General features: G+C 36.1%; 1 protein-coding gene across 5 annotated transcripts in view; it reads right to left on the bottom strand.

Annotated features, from left to right (window-relative positions):
* CLCN4 (chloride voltage-gated channel 4) overlaps nucleotides 1-21,433 on the bottom strand; it is a 449,930-nt gene that overhangs the window by 44,266 nt on the left and 384,231 nt on the right. For 4 of the 5 annotated variants that reach the window (XM_044072575.1, XM_044072576.1, XM_044072578.1 and 1 more), the window contains exon 12: nucleotides 8,542-8,758. The exons of the other annotated variant lie outside the window; for it this stretch is intronic. In XM_044072575.1, the coding sequence (XP_043928510.1) occupies nucleotides 8,542-8,758 (217 nt within the window). The remainder of the gene's footprint in view (nucleotides 1-8,541; nucleotides 8,759-21,433) is intronic. 5 annotated transcript variants of the gene reach the window in all.

The raw sequence follows: 21,433 nt of genomic DNA, 5'->3' as shown, positions 1-21,433 counted from the left end.
GTTAAGAGGTTGTATTTTAGTACAGAAAGATGATATCTACATCAGAGACATACGAGACAACAGTGGTAAAAGTACCAGTAACTGTAAGATGTTGTCTTGCCTTGATTTGAAAGATGTGTTTTGTCAAAATAGTTTTTAATCAAAGAAAAGGTATTTTGACCAGATCACAATAAATTTAATTTGTTACTATATGTGATGGCTTACTCTCTTGAAATCCCTGGTGAGGTAAAAAAAAAGTGTTCCAATTGCTTTTCTCTGTTCCATACTTGTAAGGTTTATCTCTATGACTATGTAAATGGTAGTCTGAATAATGCATCCATTTCTGAAACAATGTTGTGCATCACTAAGTAGCCTTTACCTACTGATGAGTTCAGAAAGTTCAAAGAGGCAACTTCTTGAAAAACTTTGGGTATAGGACATAAAATGTATATGTGTTGGTCATCATGGGAGCCTATATGGGAATATTTTTTAACTATGTAGATTATGAGTGTTAAATTGTTCAGGAATTGCTCAAATGGTGAAAAGAAATATTAACGATATCTGCTAGAAGATTAGACAATCAACATGATTTTAAGAAGACGGAGAGTACACCGCTGAGGCTTTGATTACATTTAGTGACTAGCCTTTTAACAACTTTCTTATTGATCAACTGATTATGGTACAAAAGTAAAAATTAGACTCTGACCATCGCAAAAGCAGCTTTGTGCTGTTTACAGACAGAATACTTTTATCTTGGATTAAGCTAGAGGGAAAGGAAACAGTAAGAAGCTGAAAAGGGAGAATAAGAGAAGCAGACAAGGAATAATAAAGGACTGAGATGTGATAAAGGCACAGTTAGCAGACAAGGAATAATAAAGGACTGAGATGTGATAAAGGCACAGTTAGCAGACAAGGAATAATAAAGGACTGACTTGTGATAAAGGCACAGTTAGCAGACAAGGAATAATAAAAGACTGAGATGTGATAAAGGCACAGTTAGCAGACAAGGAATAATAAAGGAGTGAGATGCGATAAAGGCACAGTTAGCAGACAAGGAATAATAAAGGATTGAGATGTGATAAAGGCACAGTTAGCAGACAAGGAATAATAAAAGACTGAGATGTGATAAAGGCACAGTTAGCAGACAAGGAATAATAAAGGAGTGAGATGCGATAAAGGCACAGTTAGCAGACAAGGAATAATAAAGGATTGAGATGTGATAAAGGCACAGTTAGCAGACAAGGAATAATAAAAGACTGAGATGTGATAAAGGCACAGTTAGCAGACAAGGAATAATAAAGGACTGAGATGTGATAAAGGCACAGTTAGCAGACAAGGAATAATAAAGGACTGAGATGTGATAAAGGCACAGTTAGCAGACAAGGAATAATAAAAGACTGAGATGTGATAAAGGCACAGTTAGCAGACAAGGAATAATAAAAGACTGAGATGCGATAAAGGCAGTTAGCAGACAAGGAATAATAAAGGATTGAGATGTGATAAAGGCACAGTTAGCAGACAAGGAATAATAAAAGACTGAGATGTGATAAAGGCACAGTTAGCAGACAAAGAATAATAAAGGATTGAGATATGATAAAGGCACAGTTAGCAGACAAGGAATAATAAAGGATTGAGATGTGATAAAGGCACAGTTAGCAGACAAAGAATAATAAAGGATTGAGATGTGATAAAGGCATAGTTAGCAGACAAGGAATAATAAAGGAGTGAGATGCGATAAAGGCACAGTTAGCAGACAAGGAATAATAAAGGATTGAGATATGATAAAGGCACAGTTAGCAGACAAGGAATAATAAAGGATTGAGATATGATAAAGGCACAGTTAGCAGACAAAGAATAATAAAGGATTGAGATATGATAAAGGCACAGTTAGCAGACAAGGAATAATAAAGGATTGAGATTTGATAAAGGCACAGTTAGCACATAAGGAATAATAACGGATTGAGATGTGATAAAGGCACAGTTAGCAGACAAGAAATAATAAAGGATTGAGATGTGATAAAGGCACAGTTAGCAGACAAAGAATAATAAAGGATTGAGATATGATAAAGGCACAGTTAGCAGACAAGGAATAATAAAGGAGTGAGATGCGATAAAGGCACAGTTAGCAGACAAGGAATAATAAAGGACTGAGATGTGATAAAGGCACAGTTAGCAGACAAGGAATAATAAAGGATTGAGATGTGATAAAGGCACAGTTAGCAGGCAAGGAATAATAAAGGATTGAGATGTGATAAAGGCACAGTTAGCAGGCAAGGAATAATAAAGGATTGAGATGTGATAAAGGCACAGTTAGCAGACAAGGAATAATAAAGGATTGGGATGTGATAAAGGCACAGTTAGCAGACAAGGAATAATAAAGGATTGAGATGCGATAAAGGCACAGTTAGCAGACAAGGAATAATAAAAGACTGAGATGCGATAAAGGCAGTTAGCAGACAAGGAATAATAAAGGATTGAGATGTGATAAAGGCACAGTTAGCAGACAAGGAATAATAAAAGACTGAGATGTGATAAAGGCACAGTTAGCAGACAAAGAATAATAAAGGATTGAGATATGATAAAGGCACAGTTAGCAGACAAGGAATAATAAAGGATTGAGATGTGATAAAGGCACAGTTAGCACATAAGGAATAATAACGGATTGAGATGTGATAAAGGCACAGTTAGCAGACAAGGAATAATAAAGGAGTGAGATGCGATAAAGGCACAGTTAGCAGACAAGGAATAATAAAGGACTGAGATGTGATAAAGGCACAGTTAGCAGACAAGGAATAATAAAGGATTGAGATGTGATAAAGGCACAGTTAGCAGGCAAGGAATAATAAAGGACTGAGATGTGATAAAGGCACAGTTAGCAGAAAAGGAATAATAAAAGACTGAGATGTGATAAAGGCACAGTTAGCAGACAAGGAATAATAAAGGATTGAGATGTGATAAAGGCACAGTTAGCACATAAGGAATAATAACGGATTGAGATGTGATAAAGGCACAGTTAGCAGACAAGGAATAATAAAAGACTGAGATGTGATAAAGGCACAGTTAGCAGACAAAGAATAATAAAGGATTGAGATGTGATAAAGGCACAGTTAGCACATAAGGAATAATAACGGATTGAGATGTGATAAAGGCACAGTTAGCAGACAAGGAATAATAAAGGAGTGAGATGCGATAAAGGCACAGTTAGCAGACAAGGAATAATAAAGGATTGAGATATGATAAAGGCACAGTTAGCAGACAAAGAATAATAAAGGATTGAGATATGATAAAGGCACAGTTAGCAGACAAGGAATAATAAAGGATTGAGATGTGATAAAGGCACAGTTAGCAGACAAGGAATAATAAAGGAATGAGATGTGATAAAGGCACAGTTATCATACAAGGAATAATAAAGGATTGAGATGTGATAAAGGCACAGTTAGCAGACAAGGAATAATAAAGGATTGAGATGTGATAAAGGCACAGTTAGCAGACAAGGAATAATAAAGGATTGAGATGTGATAAAGGCACAGTTAGCAGGCAAGGAATAATAAAGGATTGAGATGTGATAAAGGCATAGTCAAAACTTTCTAGCTAATGATTACTGGGATTAATTGACTGGCTACCATCTAGTCATGTAATTAAAGTTTTAATGTTGTTATGGAACAGAATAGGGCCCACAGCCTATTGATGTTTCAACATCGAAAACAAATGCTTTACCTGTTTAGCCACTTTTACAGTCAGGTATTAATACTGTGTTTTTCATCTGGAAATGCGTATGTCAGTTGCCATGATATATTAGAAAAAAGGTTTAGACTTGTTGCAGGGAAGCCTCTGTACAGATATTTTATACACTGCACAGATTGCATAAAATATTCCAAAATGTGATTATTATATGTTGGAGATGGTGGGGAGGATCAGAGAACTTTGGAATATAGTTTTTCATCATGTTCCAGTTTGAAAGCATTTAAGAGAGATTTTGAAAGTATTTTGCAGGAGATGTTTGGGAGAGAGGCATCGCTTACAGGGAGCTTTGCTCTTGTAGAAACTTGACAGACAAATTGAAGCAATAGCTAGAAGGTGGAAAATTCATATTTCACCTACTAATAAAGATGTGTTTGTGCAGAGATTGGAAAAATGGGTGCATCAGCCTCTGTTACATTGTGATTAGTGTTAGTTTGCATTTCAAGAATGATTTCTGGTGTTCATCAACTGTCCCCATGTTTGGTTAGCAGAATATGTGGCTCTGCAAATCATACAGTCTGCAGCTAACACCATTTCCTCTAAATCTTAAACTAAAACATGGAGTCTGTTTTCTCAGCTTTCTCCAGCAAGAAAAGGTCCTGAAAAGGTTAATGATACTGGCCACCTTAGTCTTCGGAGTGAGTGTCTAAATGCTGCAAAAACGTTCTTGTTAATGTCACTTGCTGCATTACAACATGATTATACTACTACAGCCCTCCATGAGCTTTACTGTCATAACTTGATCAAATACAAACCTTCAAAATCCTTTCAAGGATATTCAAAAATATGTGGCTGAATGGTTCCTATGTTTTAAAAAGTAATAATTGTTCACATAAAGTTACTGTTGACATTACTGGTATTAAATTTTGATTATTTTTTTTCCATCATGCAAAACAGACCACCTTCTTGTTTGTGGTATTACAAAAAATACAATTACTTGGATGTTTTCTACTCTGCCATGATAATGATGAACATGGCTATTCCCAACAACCAAGAATCTAGAGCAGAAAGCAGGGCAGGACAAACGGGGATGCCTCTTAGGGCAAGTTGTTAGGGGGCATAATTGGCAGGAAAAAGTGGTACATTAAAGGCACTGATTTATGAAGCTGCAAGGATATTGACGATATTGCTGTTTGACAAGTGAATGCTGATGCTGCGTTTGCAGTCACAGCTAAAGCACTGAAACACTCAGTGTGTGAAACTGTGTGCTAGTAACTATAGTAAGGTGTTTATTACAATTCTAGCAAGCTTACTACAGGTACAGGAGTATTTTTGTTTTTTTGTTCCTCAACTTTGAGTTGCGAAGTTTACCAGTCTAGGGAAATGTATAGTTTGCCAGTTGACCTAGCTACACTTCTACAACCAGCCAACTAATCAACTAGCCAACAAAGCAAACAAACAAACAGCCACCCAAGGAATACATGGTCAACTGCATGTAAAGTATGAAAGTCTTAGTATTTCTGGTATATGTCAAAGTGGACAGAAGTTTATTCGCTCTTATTATAACCACTTTTTTCTACACATAAAAATGTCATATAATACAGTCAAGAAACCACAACATATAGGATCCTAAACCAGCTGCTGTTAAATGTTGGCATGCTTTGCTGACATCTGTAAATCAAATTCTTTAATGCTTACTTTAATACTGTATACATAGCAATTAGTTTATAATTTAGATAATAGAATAGATCAGAAACCTTGCCATTAATGTCTAGTACTAAGACAAAGAAAAGATACACTGACCTGCTTAGTTGCTAAAAACTATTCCACACTCTTAGTCACCTAACATCTCTGCCTAGTGGATAAACTGTATGTATACCTTAGTAATTCAACAAATCATTTTCCCTACCATTCACAAGAGATATTCATGATGTAAACAGACATAGATATATAAAACAATGGTTTTAATTTACCTTTTACATGTACTGAGTCTACATGACTTTAGCATATATACATTTATCTATACACACTGTGGTGGAGCCTGTATGAACACTCTAAGCCACAACATTTTACATTCCCTAATATTAGTTATGTAAATAAAGAGATTTTTTATACTATAGATTATTGTTCATGCATTTTACCATAATCTAGGGGGTTCTTATTGGATTATTTACTATAGGGAAGCTATTTAAGATAGGGATGTTTTATTCAAGATGAGAAGATATATACATTTTATATTAACATACATGTTTTACTTGTATAAATATCAGTAACACTTTCAACAACATTTTTTCTATATTGTCAATTTTTCCACTGTACTGCTATCATGGGTTTATTTAATGAGATAGGTACCTGGTATAATGCTATTTATTTTTTATGGTATATGTTTCATAAGTTTTATTTCACACATATGAATATCATAGTTCCATCAACAGCAAGTTTAGAGTGTATTTAAATTTATTTTTTTTGTATTTCAATATTTTTTTCATATTTATTGTGCACAGAATTAAAACATTTGTGAGATTGGTTTTATATAATCGTAAGTTACTAGTAGGTTTGCTTTTATATATATATATAGTTTTAATTATGCTCTTAATTAGATTTCATTAAATACTCACAACATCAATACAGTGGAAAAATTGGCAATATAGAAAAAATATTGAAAATATTAATGATATTTATATTAATAAAAATGTATATTAATATAAAATGTATACATCTCCTCATCTAGAATAAAACATCTCTACCTTAAATAGCTTCCTTACCTTAAATAATCTAAAAAGAACCCCCAGAAGAAACCCCCAGGTTATGCTAAACTGCATGAGCAATAATCTATTGTGTAAAAAAATTATCTTTATTCACCTAACTAATATTAGGGGATGTGAAATATATGCTCTTCTGTTTAATTACTCTCCTTATTAGATTTCTAAAGATTTTGACTATTATATTAAATTGTCACAATGTGCATTAACTGAAAGGAAATGATGAGAGCACGAGAGGATCTTTAAATGTGTACATGGAAGTGGGACTCTCAGTTCTGATGAACTCCTAGTGAGAAGACAAAAATGCTGAAGATAATTTTTTGTGTTAATTTTATGTAGTTTGAATAAAGAGTTATATTTACCAATATTTTGTGACTTAGAGTGTTTGTGCGGGCTCTACCAGTGTCTACACATTTTTTGGTCTAAGTTTTTCATTTTTGCACTTATTTTCTGCTTCTTTTTGGTGTTTTTATACATATATCTATATCTATCTATGGGTCTCCAACTTCAGGATGAATGACCAGTTACACTGATGACTACAATATTGACATAACAATGTCAAAACTACAAACGTTGACACATTCTGTACATGCTTGGGGAATTAACCAAGAGTGGAGTAAAACAAATCTGTTTTTGCCCCCTGTGTCCCCACTCCCCAACACTGCTTGCTAATTTTATATACTAGCTCCAAGACTGCACAATCCCCAGGGAAAGGGAATATTCCCATACCTGAGGATTATAATCTTTCAGAACAGTCGACCATCTGTTTACATCAACCAAATGGTTCCAACCAAACAGATGTTAGTGTAAATGTTCTTTTGACCAGGGATAGGAGAACCATATAATTATACAGACAAAACTGAATTTACACCAGGGAAGTATATATGCCCTTTCCCCACTTATGTGGTACCTTGGAGTTGGTGTGTATATATACATATATATATATATATATATATATATATATATATATATATATATATATATATAAATGTATGTATGTATGTGTGTATTATAATTAACAGGAGGTATGGGGTATGCAGGGGGGGGGGCTTCCTCCCTGCAAAAACACTGAGTTGGGATGTGGTTAGGTTTTATCACTATTTTGTGTTTAGGTATTTTTGAGTGTCGATATTTTGTACATTGGGTATTTTTGCTGTCAATATTTACAGGATCTATATTATGATATTATTATGATCAAACTTTTAAAAGTTCGAATGTTTCAACGGAGATCTCTGTACAGTGTGAAAATGGAAGTTTTCCATTGTCTGCACTGTAGTGCGATCGCGGAGTTGGTATATGTAAAGAGCAGGGGGTGGGGGTGCAGCTCCCCATGTGGGAGTGCAGGGGGGCTTGCCCCCTGCTTAATCTTTCAGGTAGGTTTTTTCTGTTTTTTTCTTTTTTTGATTTTCAAACTTTTAAGAGTTTGAACATATGGTGTCAATCATATGGTGTTCGAACTTTTAAAAGTTCGATAATCTGATATAGACCCTACACACACACACACACACACACACAAATAAATTGTCTGACACCTAGAACATAACTATACAGTTTATTTTGGCAGCAATATGCATTTATATTATCAACATTTTGATGTACTGTGCTATATGTTTTCTTTACTCTGCAACTAAGCTACAGTTGAAAAATGACCTTCGTGGTCCAATCCATTACCTGTAAAATGAAATAAAACACATTGCCTTATATCCCGCTTATGTATTAGTATATGGATGATATACCTACCTGTATGGAAACACACCTGTTTTATTTACTGTCCCAAGTTACTTTTGCAAGAAATGAGCATACAATAATTACAGCAGATAAATTACCTCCCAAGTATAACTAAGGTAGCCTCATAATATCCACAGTGATCAAGACTTGCCATAAATGTAGTTGCTTCATGCTGGCCAAGGACCAGATACAAACCCATTCAAACTGAGCAGTAGCAATAACTGTGTGTGGTATAAAAACAGTCTTAAACCTATCTGATACATGAATGACTAAGCAACTCTCAGAATATCTACAGAAATTTAGTGAAACATTGTATGATGAAACTGAACATAGAATAGGACTTACTCAAGAGTCTGCAATGACACATTATTGCAACAAGTGCTACACTTACCCACTGCGTGTAACAAGGCACTGACGAAGGCCGAGCTTACGGAAGAGATCTACCACTGTCTCCATGGGAGTATGGTCAGTCACTGTGAATGGACTGAGGTTCACAATACGTCGCAGTTTGAGAGGGTGAGGGCTGTTGGCAGAGAGCTGAGGAGGATCTTCAGTGAAATAAACTATGGAGTTACTAACTACTCCATCCTGTCTCTGCCTTGCATTTTCTAAAAATGACAATGGAAACAAACACCACTAAAGTTAAGAGCATGCCTCAATCCTGGTTTTACACATCATACACAAAGGAGGTTGTACAGTAATTTTATTTTAGAGCATTTACTTTAGGGCACTTGACAGTTGAAACTTTGATTTGGAACAGGCAAGTGTAAATTCAAGTCATGTTAGTATAGAAAGTGACACAGAAAAAAATAATGCATTACAGTAGCAGATGCTGCTGAATTAACACATTCAAAACTTGTTTACAGCATTTCCACTTAGCTTCATTTTTAGATCTCTGTAGACATTCAACTAATATATAAATGTGTTTAGAATCATTTTTAGATCTCTGTAGACATTCAACTAATATATAAATGTGTTTAGAATCATTTTTAGATCTCTGTAGACATTCAACTAATATATAAATGTGTTTAGAATAATTTTTAGATCTCTGTAGACATTCAACTAATATATAAATGTGTTTAGAATTGCTGTAAAAACAGTACATTAAAATAGTTTTGATAACATATCCAGAAACAAAATATGAAACACAAACAATATTTTATTTTTTGAATGGTAACTGTCACTAATTGCACAGAGATGATGAGCAAAGAAAGATGTTTGAGGAACAAGAGTGTGCTGCTGGCATACTTCCCTACTGACCAATAGGAACCAGAAGGCAGGAGAAGATGGTGGCAGAAGCAGACTGAAACATAATGACATCATACCAGTCCAAACCCAGCTTCAAGGTGGAAGCAGCCATAGGATGATGGCCAGGGAAAGTAGGGAAAATAGAGAACAAATTCAAGACTTGTCATGAAGGATAATGCAATACGTCATAAACAAAATGCCCTTGAGTGTTTAGAAGTAGTTGCAGCAGAAATGTCTTTGAGCACTATCATCTGGATTCAGTAAAGGGAAAAACTTTATTCTTGCAGAAAAGTTTGCTACATACAGGAAAAAATAGCACAGAAGAGGAGACGTACCTCACATCAACCAAATAAAGGAAATTTCCTAAAGTGCAGAAAAGTAGCTGACACAGTAAGTTCACTCTGTTTCTCTAGCAGCAAGGTGCACTTAAAAGACATAGGTGTCAGAAAGTAGGGTAAAACTGGCAATTTTATTCTCAGTGATTGTCTTTTAGTTTTATAAGCGATTGCAGAGAGAGAGAGAGAGCAGGAAGACGATGTATTAGTTTAGGGAGAAGAACATTCTTAGCCAGTGCTTTGTGAGCCGTACGTGACAGGAGAGGTAATATCCTACAGCAGAGTTTTAGTTGTGAGAGGACTTTATTAATAATACTATGAGGGTGGGTTATAAACCTTAATGTAGAGTCAGGGACTAGGCCTAAGTATTTTGTGAAGTAGTAAGGTCAGGAGGGGAGGAAAAAAGCGTAACATACACCATTTATTCTTTCAGTTACCTCAAATACCACTTACCAGTTAGGCAGGGATTTGTTTTCCATGGAAGGCAGGAATATAAACTCTTGATCTTCTGTGTTAAATTCTTTTGAGTCAGATGCTTTTATTACAGGTATAACCAGCTTTAGTCTATCCTGCAAACTAATATGGTACTGTATCACACTACTAAATGGTGTCTTCTCTTCTTCCCAATTTCCTTTGCAATATCAAGCAGTCCACTGGGATGCCTGCTGTACAAAAATTCAAATGGTTGAAGCCTGTGGCACCTCTTGTATTGAAAACACTAATTAGGCAAAAAAAAAAACTGGTGCCAGTTTTTAACATTTGCATCAATAACGTTCCTTAAAATGGATTTCAGTGCTTTATTAAATCTCTTATCTAATTCATTGGTCTATGGGTGACAGACTGATATCCTCAACTTTTTAACTTTATAGCACTGGTATAAATGTAGGCATGTCCATTCTGAGAATAACAGTACAAGTTATCTGGAAAGAGCATTAGGTGTGCATAATGGTGCTGCTTCTGGAAATTACAGGGCATAAATCATTCTTACCAATATGCACTGATACCCATTGCTAAATGTCACTAGGGGCCCCACAATTTCAGCAACAACACATTCAAATGGCAGGTCTGCTTTGGGCACTGGGATTAAATTAAGATGTTTCAAAAGGCACAATTGTTTTATATTTCTTTCATTATGCTCAGTCATTAAAATACTGCTAGTAATTTTGTTTTAGTTTTGTCCCTCTCTAGGTGAACTGCTAAGGTGTAACTACATGATAGCTTCATTACTAGCACCCTAGAGGTTTTATCTCTAGCAACGGATGCAGAGGTTCTTTACTTTCTGTATATCACAAGTCTTTTTTTTTAATTCAGTATGAGAGAAGGAAGCAGTGGGACTATCCTGCTGCCTATGTCTTTATTTATTTATTTATTTACTTTATCAGAGATGGCATTTTTACTGATTAGGAAAATGTTGCTAGCGCACCAGGAAAATTGCCCTACTCTTTTAGATAAGTATTATGGGATTTTTTTCATCTGTCTGAACTGCCACCAACTCTATGGGGCCTCAGTTTAACATCTCACCAAAGTAAGCACAGTCTGGAGTACAGCACCCCCTAGTGGTGCGCTGCAGGATCAGCAACAAAAAATGAATCCAATCAGCAGAGGTATGAATAGAACCCAATACTTTTTGATCTGCCAGTACTAAAGGCAAGTGTGCTACACTTAGAGCCACTGACAATACTATCATCTCTGCCAAACTTGGTTATATTCTGTTTTGCCATACTTAATGTATCAGCATCCCAGTGTGTGGCTATTTAAAGTTTATGTGGCTTACTTGTAAGTCCACCAACTTATAGTTACTTTCTTTAGCATTTTGTCTAAGGTATAGTCTCCTCTACCAAAAACAGTACCACTGCAACTTCTATATCTTCCCCAAGAAAGGGTAGTACCAAACAATAATCACCCTCCACTTTATTGTGTTTCCTATCAGTACAAGCTTCCTGAGTGCTGTCTTTCCTTTTAGGTTAGTCTCCCTCTGTGTTAGTATGAGCTCATTTTCTTTTCCTTCTCAGTGTCGCAGTCTCTTCACAAATAGTATCTAAGAAAACGTTTATCTTCAGTTTTACTCATTTCCTTACTTATAGAAACCTGCTAAGAGTCTGCTTTTACTTACGTTTTCTGCTGGACACTAGCAGAAACAGACTTAGAACTCTGCATTTTTTGTTTCTTTGTTCAAAGTCTCCTCACCTAGTGTTCCAACTTCTATTTTTGGCTCAGTTTTGGGGTTTTTTTGTAAATTTCAGTGAGCATATTTGGGTTTCTGTTGCTCTACCATTCAACCATACTTCTTGTCTTTTTTACTATCTTAGTACAATCAAATTCTAGCCCCTTTTGTATACTCTACAGAAACGTCTTTCTCCTGGTTTTGATTCTGGACCCAAGTATGACTGTCACTGTCTTGTCTTGCCCCAGTCACTCTATTCTTATACTGAATGGATATATCAATCTGCTCCTTTACCTCTTTCTTATCAAGTGTTTCAGCCTGCCAGTATGAATTTGCCTTCCTCCTCCAACTTCTCCTGCATTTTTCATCATCCCCTAAAAAATCGAGAAAATATTTTGTCAATATTAGGTCATGGTTCATATTGGGGGTTACATACGCACACCGTAACTGTCTTCCTATAATTGTTTGAATTTCTAAGTGCATGAGGAAATATTCTGTTTTATCACAATTAGCGCATCTTGTGTATTCTCCTACCTTTTGGTTGTTAGGAATCTTATGCTTATATACTAAGGGACCTTTGATAAAGTTAAGCATCCTTCCAGAGTCCACCAGAGTGTGAACTTCCCTTCCTTCTAAAAGTGTAGTACCTTCCACTAGCTTGGTTGTAATACAATGACTTAGTGCTGACCCAGTTATTCTAGCTTCAGTTTTATCAAACACCATAGAGACAGCTTCCTTTGTAGAATAATTTATGTTTTCAGTTCATTTTACTAGCAAAGGAGCATAAATATTTGGAATGGGACCACCCCACACACACATACACACACACACATATATATATTTACACACACACACACACATATATATATATATATATATATATATATATATATATATATATATATATAAACATACATATGTATATGTAGATATATATATATATATATATACACACACACACACACACACACACACACACACACACACACACACACACATGCACACAGACTTGAAACAAGTCAACAGGTTTCTTGCTACTTTTTATCTCAACAGAAGTTAGTGCATTTCTTACTACAACTTTAGACTTAAAAGCAATCATATAATTTGTAAACATTGTGTCATTAACTAATGAGCATTCTACTAGAATTTTCCAAGAGTTCCTGGGATCACTCCTCAACACCCATTTTCTTAAATTACTAAGCAAAGCTCTTCTAAACCAATAAGTTGCTAAAATTTCATATATTATTAATTTATTGTTGATTTCAAGTTCTAGCCATAGCTTGTTTTGTTTAAAATCATCTATATGTGTTCTTATTAATCATATTTGTTAGACAGGTTGTAAAATTATTGTATGTACTTTTTTAAGTTTGTCATAGTCCATGTAATCAGTTCCCTCACAGTGCTTCTCCTATCAGTTAGGATGACAGGATTTTTGCACAGTTTTCTTGGTTCCAGTTTTCTAAGGTGGCATAACATTCAAAAGCTACCAGTTAGCATTCTTGGGGCTACTACCTACACTGGTCAGCACAACCAGCTGCTGCTGCTGTAGATGAGTCAGCTTGATGCTACTTTGTACTTTTAACTCAATAGGCTCTTTTAGAAAGTCTTCCTTGATTGTGGTCATCAGGAAAATAGCAGCAGCAGAAACGTATGAGTGAATCACTGTTGACAGTTACAGGGAATAAGTAGCCGGAAATTTAATGCAATTGGATGCAGAGCTGTTGTTAAGAAGATGTAAGGCAAATCCTTGGCCAAGTGCCTGTGCACAAAACACCATTGTAATTCCAAATCACATTGGGGGTACCACTTTATAAAAAGATCACAGGCTTATTGCATGCATCTACTGGGATAGCAAAACAATAACAGCTCTCACTGTTTTTCAGTTTTTTAGATCAAACAAAAGGAAAGCAGTATCCCTTGGTTTGCTGTTCCATAATAAAGTCATTGTTTTTTTTTTTTTTTTATATGTTGTATGTCCCACACAGTTTCTCCTGTAAATAGGCAGTCTCAAAACTGTTCAGGCTTAGGACATGAACAGGCCCTAAATCCAGCTCATTATCATAGAAATTCCATTTGGTAAACTCCACAAATTAGCTGCAGCTGGGTTGACATACTCTACACCTCTAGGGTCTTCCTTCTTAATGATCCTAGAGATGAGAAATTAACTTTCTGAATGTAGACCTCTAGGATACTACCTTTTATATCACAGCACTTAGTAATTAGTGCCTTACTACTAATACATACATACTGAATCTAGACCTCTAGGCTTCTACCTTTTATATCACAGCACTTAGTAATTAGTGCCTTACTACTAATACATAAATACTGAATCTAGACCTCTAGGCTACTACCTTTTATATCACAGTACTTAATAATTAGTGCCTTACTACTAATACATAAATACTGAATCTAGACCTCTAGGCTACTACCTTTTATATCACAGTACTTAGTAATTAGTGCCTTACTACTAATACATAAATACTGAATCTAGACCTCTAGGCTACTACCTTTTATATCATAGTACTTAATAATTAGTGCCTTACTACCAATACATAAATACTGAATCTAGACCTCTAGGCTACTACCTTTTATATCACAGTACTTAGTAATTAGTGCCTTACTACTAATACATAAATACTGAATCTAGACCTCTAGGCTACTACCTTTTATATCACAATACTTAGTAATTAGTGCCTTACTACTAATACATAAATACTGAATCTAGACCTCTAGGCTACTACCTTTTATATTCCAGTACTTAATAATTAGTGCCTTACTACTAATACATAAATACTGAATCTAGACCTCTAGGCTACTACCTTTTATATTGCAGTACTTAATAATTAGTGCCTTACTACTAATGCATAAATACTGAATCTAGACCTCTAGGCTACTACTCTTATATCACAGTACTTAGTAATTAGTGCCTTACTACTAATACATAAATACTGAATCTAGACCTCTGGGCTACTACCTTTTATATTGCAGTACTTAATAATTAGTGCCTTACTACTAATACATAAATACTGAATCTAGACCTCTAGGCTACTACTCTTATATCACAGTACTTAGTAATTAGTGCCTTACTACTAATACATAAATACTGAATCTAGACCTCTGGGCTACTACCTTTTATATTGCAGTACTTAATAATTAGTGCCTTACTACTAATACATAAATACTGAATCTAGACCTCTAGGCTACTACTCTTATATCACAGTACTTAGTAATTAGTGCCTTACTACTAATACATAAATACTGAATCTAGACTTCTGGGCTACTACCTTTTATATTGCAGTACTTAATAATTAGTGCCTTACTACTAATACATAAATACTGAATCTAGACCTCTAGGCTACTACCTTTTATATTGCAGTACTTAATAATTAGTGCCTTACTACTAATACATAAATACTGAATCTAGACCTCTAGGCTACTACCTTTTATATTACAGTACTTAGTAATTAGTGCCTTACTACTAATACATAAATACTGAATCTAGACCTCTAGGCTACTACCTTTTATATCACAGTACTTAGTAATTAGTGCCTTACTACTAATACATAAATACTGAATCTAGACCTCTAGGCTACTACCTTTTATATCACAGTACTTAATAATTAGTGCCTTACTACTAATACATAAATACTGAATCTAGACCTCTAGGCTACTACCTTTTATATCATAGTACTTAATAATTAGTGCCTTACTACCAATACATAAATACTGAATCTAGACCTCTAGGCTACTACTCTTATATCACAGTACTTAGTAATTAGTGCCTTACTACTAATACATAAATACTGAATCTAGACCTCTAGGCTACTACTCTTATATCACAGTACTTAGTAATTAGTGCCTTACTACTAATACATAAATACTGAATCTAGACCTCTAGGCTACTACTCTTATATCACAGTACTTAATAATTAGTGCCTTACTACTAATACATAAATACTGAATCTAGACCTCTAGGCTACTACTCTTATATCACAGTACTTAGTAATTAGTGCCTTACTACTAATACATAAATACTGAATCTAGACCACTAGGCTACTACTCTTATATCACAGTACTTAGTAATTAGTGCCGTACTACTAATACATAAATACTGAATCTAGACCTCTAGGCTACTACTCTTATATCACAGTACTTAGTAATTAGTGCCGTACTACTAATACATACTAGTTTCTAACACTGTGGGAACTTCCCAACTCCAGGGCACATTTTAAGGGATAAATAACAATTTGACAATTCAGCAGATCATTGTTTGTATATACACACACAGACACAGACACACACACACACACACACACACACACACACACACACACACACACACACACACACACACACACACATACATGCATATATCATCTGTTTAGTTACATTTGTTTCCTTGACTGATGAACTTATCCGAGTAAACAAGGACTTTTTGGTCAGAACCTAAGCTTTAACAGTAATAAACATATACATGTCAAACTTCTTCTTTCAGCTTTTCCCAGTTAGGGGTCACCACAACGGATCATCTATCTGCTCATGATTGGCAATGGAGTCGAGTTGCCAGTCGGCACCCAACCTTCCACAGAAGGCACACACACATGAATGCACTCACGCCTAGGGTCAATTCAGAGTGCCAATCCACCTACAGCATGTCTTTGGGATGTGGGAGGAAACTGGAGCACCCGTAGGAAACCCACGCGACCACATGGAGGACCATGCAGACTCCGCACAGAAGGCACCCCAGCTGAGGATCGAACCAGAGAGCATCTTGCTGTGAGGTGGCAACGCTAACCGCTGCACCACCATGGCCGCCCCAAACATATACATGTCAAACATATAAGTCAAACAGTACAAATTAGAAAAATACACAGGATTATGGTTGAATCACTGAACATAACTAAGTCATTATGGGTGTCATTCACTCTGTTGAATGTACACTTCATTGATAGAGTGAATCACTGGAGAAATTCTTCTAGAGTTTATGTTGTTAATTATTGCAGATGTCAAAAGAAGGAAGTTCAACTGTGTGCGTGTGTGTGTGTGTGTGTGTGTGTGTGTGTGTGTGTGTGTGTGTGTGTGTATGGTAAGGGTGGGTTTGGAATTCTAATGCTGAATCATTTAGTACTGTGTGTCCGCTACTGTATGTGGTGTGTGCCTAAGTGTCTTGTGGACTGGTAGTGTTATACAATGGGTTTTTCTAAGGTGAAGTACAGGGTTGGGTTTAGGGAGAGGGACAAGATTAAGATGATACCTCTCAACCTCTCAATGAAGAAAATCTGAACAAAGCTATAAATAATGGTGAGACAAAGGGCCCAAAATAAGGACACTTTTTAAATATTGCCATTACAAATTTAGAAAGATGGTAGAATAGCAGGCTTTGCATTAGTATGAATTTTCTGAAGGGTATGAAGTCTAAAACTCAAATATCTGTAATTATTTCCTGACTTCAACCCGCAATGATTTGCTATAAAACCACAATTTAATGAGAAACAGACTAAAATATGAGGCAAAAAATCTGGACATTTTGTAAAAATCTGTACAGTTGAGCAATATGGTTAGGATTAGCTTTCATTAGTAAGATGATACAGGAGGCGAACTGGAAATGGAGAATATTGATCAATGAAGGATATACGTGGAACTGATATATGGCACTGGATCATACCTCTCAACCAAGAAATCTGGACAAAACCTAAAATAATGGTGGGGAGAACAAAGAGCCACAATAGGGACAGATTTTAAATATTGCTCCTATTAACATAGAAAGTTGATAGAATAGCAGGTTTTTGTGCTAGCATGCATTTAATGAATGCTATAAAATATTTAACTCAAATTTATGTTGTTATTTAGTGACTGCAATCTTCAGTGATTTGCCAGAAAAACTCTAATTTTATGAGGAACAGACAAAATATGAGGGGAAAATCTGAATAGTCTATGAAAATCTTGACAGTTGAGAGACATGCACTAGATAAGAATCATTTATGTAATGTAGTGTTAAGTAGTAGCCAGACTTGATTACACAGTTAATAGACTGTATATGTTTAATGAAAGTGTGCCCTTCGAAAAGGACAAATGCAACCATTAACTGGTGGTGGATCAGAGGCGTGAATAACATGAGATGCTCAACCCAGAAGGACATCCAGAGAGAAATATAGGAGCTTGCCATACAAGAGCCAAATGTAGGTAAGACTCAGACCCTGAGTGGAATACTATTCTCACCCAGAATGATGCCCAAATACAAAGAGAAAATAATTAGCTTTAACAATTGACTAAGTACCTGGTATGCTTCTAAGTAAGGATCCAAAATGTGTCGGCCTGGGAATGTAATAATCAACAAGCCAACCAATTTCACTAAAGATATATTACAGTTTTCATTCTTTGGATTGCACATTTTGTCCAAAGCACTTACTGTTTCACAGTGTCTTCTTAGGCAAATTCCACTTTCTGGACATTACAGCATAACAAAGAGGCTTACAGTAAATTCTAGTATGGACCTTACTGAGGTTGCCCTGTTCAGTGGCAGAAATCTCAACAACAAATTGCTGGATATTGAGGCTCTCTTGTAACTTGAACACATCCATATCTGTGCTATAACAGACTTGATTTCATTAAACTAGGTTAAACCATGTATCTTGCATTCAGCCCTGTAGGAACTTATGGCAAAGTATCACTATTTGTCAAAAACTCCGATCATCTCTAGACAGATTCCCTGCAGCTCACAAACAGAACTTCAAATTACCCTTATCAAGACAAGTTATAAACTTGTAGCCACCTATAGGCACCATCCTTATCCCCAAAAGGCTATTGAGTATTTTTAAATGTGCTTACTGAACCATTTATAAAGAAAAAGCCCTTTCTGATGGGTAACTTCCAATTATTCATTGATTAACTGGAGTAACTATACCATAAAGGCTGGGTATGTCCAATGATTCCTAGACTTAGTAAATGCTAATTCCTTTATGTAAAAAGTAAAAAAATCCACTGGATGCCAACATTTCCTTGACCTCATCCTGACATCACAACTATCTGCACTACTCCTGTAGTGTTCTTAACTCTGGTCATATCTGATTACACCTCATTAATCTTCTCCGTTAGGGCATCTAAACATACCAAAACAAACAGTTCCAACTTCAAGGTCTTACTAAATGCAAACCTGTTAAAACTATGGGCAGAATTCATAAAAGTTATCTTGAGATATAAGAAAGGAGCACACCCTGTGGTATTTTTTTCAAATTCAGAGACAGCCCAACCATGGTGCTTTTGTATGAAGATGTGCAATTCTGTAGTGAGTTATCTCCATGGATGTGCTATATGCTAATGAGGCAGTCACGGAAGAATCATATGCTAATTATCCATGTGCTCTCCCCAGAAATGCTTGCAGTAAAGTATTTACACAGCCCAGTGATTCATAAAATTGATGAGTTGTGTTCCTGGCCACTCTCAGTATAGAGCACAACCAAAAAGTCATGTTCATCTATCACAGTAGAAGTTAGTGCCGGGGAGTTTAGTAATTGGTTAATGCTAGGGGTTGTGTGTGTGAGTGTATGTGTGAGTGTGTACCTGCCTAGGAGGTAGTGGTACAAGGGCAAAGAGGGGTTAAGTTAGGTGTGTGTGTGTGTGTGTGTGTGTGTGTGTGTGTGTGTGTGTGTGTGTGTGTATGTGTGAGAGTGCATGTGTACCTGCCTAGGAGGTAGTGGTACAAGGGCAAAGAGGGGTTAAGTTAGGTGTGTGTGTGTGTGTGTGTGTGTGTGTGTGTGTGTGTGTGTGTGTGTGTGTGTGTGTGTGTGTGCGTGCGTGTGTGTGTGTGTGTGTGTGTGTGTGTGTGTGTGTGTGTGTGTGTGTGTGTACCTGCCTAGGAGGTAGTGGTACAAGGGCAAAGAGGGGTTAAGTTAGGTGTGTTTGTGTGTGTGCGTGTGTGTGTATGCTGTCATACTTCTACGCACCCCTACACCAACATGCAAGGCAAGCATAATTGGGTTGACGGAACACTAGGACCCCTAGACACCTGGGATATCCTTACAATCATGAGTCAGGGAGAAACACTAGACACCAGAGATATCTTTACAAATGTGAATTAGAGGAACACTAAACACCAAGGATAGCTTTACACATGGGGGTTGGTGGATAACACTAGCCACATGGGATATATTTACAGATGTGGGCTGGGGAAACACTAACACAAGTGATAACTTCTCAGGTAGTAAAAGCAGTTACATAAAAAACAAGAATCAGGAGGTAACACAGTCGACAATGGGGAGACCTCTTACATTTGATGTCTTAACAGCACAAATATAACATGAATACATCTTCTGAAGTCTGATTCAGTACTTTAAAAAACTATGGCTATGCCCTTGTCCTAAACCAGACTATCTCTAACCATCACTCGTGCGCACATGGAGGACTTCAGCCTACACTTTATTATTTCTTAACTTATTAATCCTATGATCTCCTTGGATCTACTACCAGGTTAGCCTACTAGGCATTCAATACCCTATCATTCTTAAAAACACTGTCTAGAATTTTCCATCTGAGTAAAAATGTAATAATTTGTTTGTGTATCTGTTTTTGTGTTTGTTTACATCTGTGTAAAAATCCTTTTATTTGTGTTTTATTTTGTGTTTTAAACTGTAAAAATGTAACAGTTTGTTGAATGTCTTTTTGGAGCTTTTCTCCCCAGGCCTCAACTGAAAATGGACATGTATCCAGCTGGACTATCCCGGTAAACAAATGTAAAATAAATAAATAAAATAAAAATAAATACAAGAACAATAGACAACAGGGATTACTCTATAGCTAAGTGCCTCAATAGCACTTACACGTAACAGCACAAACATGACATGGATAGAGGGACACTAGACAACAGCTATGTGCCTAAATAGCACTTACATGTAACAGCACAAATATGACATGAATAGAGGGACACTAGACAACAGGGATTACTCCATAGCTACATGCCTTAATAGCACTTACACATAAATTGGGTCGGGGAGTGCTAGCCACTAGGAATAACGTCTCTTACCATATTGGTATTTAAACTTAACAGGAAGGGGAAACACTAGACACTAGGAAGAAGCCTTACATGTCATTCCTTAGCAGCACATAAACAGAATGGAGATTAGGAGGGGGCACACTAAACACCAGGGAGAAATCATTCCTGCCCTAATGGCACTTAAACAAAAAAGGGATGGGAAAACACAGAAGAGGGATGGGGGAAAACACAAGACACCAGGGAGTTCTCTTCAGCTACGTGGCTTAATGGCACTGGCATGTAAAGTGGGTAAGCTAAATACTAGGTATATTTTACTTAAAAAAAATGAGGTGAGGGGAATCACTAGATCTTAGACATACCTTTCAACTTTGTAGTGCAAGAAATCAAGACGGAGCCAAAAGTATTTCTGAGACAAATTCAGGGGAAAATTTTAATTATACATCCTACAATCCTAGAAAATCACTAGTATAACAGCTCTTGCACCAGCATGGATTAACTGAAGGATATAAACCGTGAAACTTTAATATCAGGCATTAATGATTTTTAA

This window comes from Protopterus annectens, chromosome 5.part0 (genome assembly GCF_019279795.1).
Source record: "Protopterus annectens isolate FY-2018-M chromosome 5.part0, PAN1.0, whole genome shotgun sequence".
NCBI classification, from domain to species: Eukaryota; Metazoa; Chordata; order Ceratodontiformes; family Protopteridae; genus Protopterus; species Protopterus annectens.
This window is presented reverse-complemented; position numbering and strand designations above follow the sequence as displayed.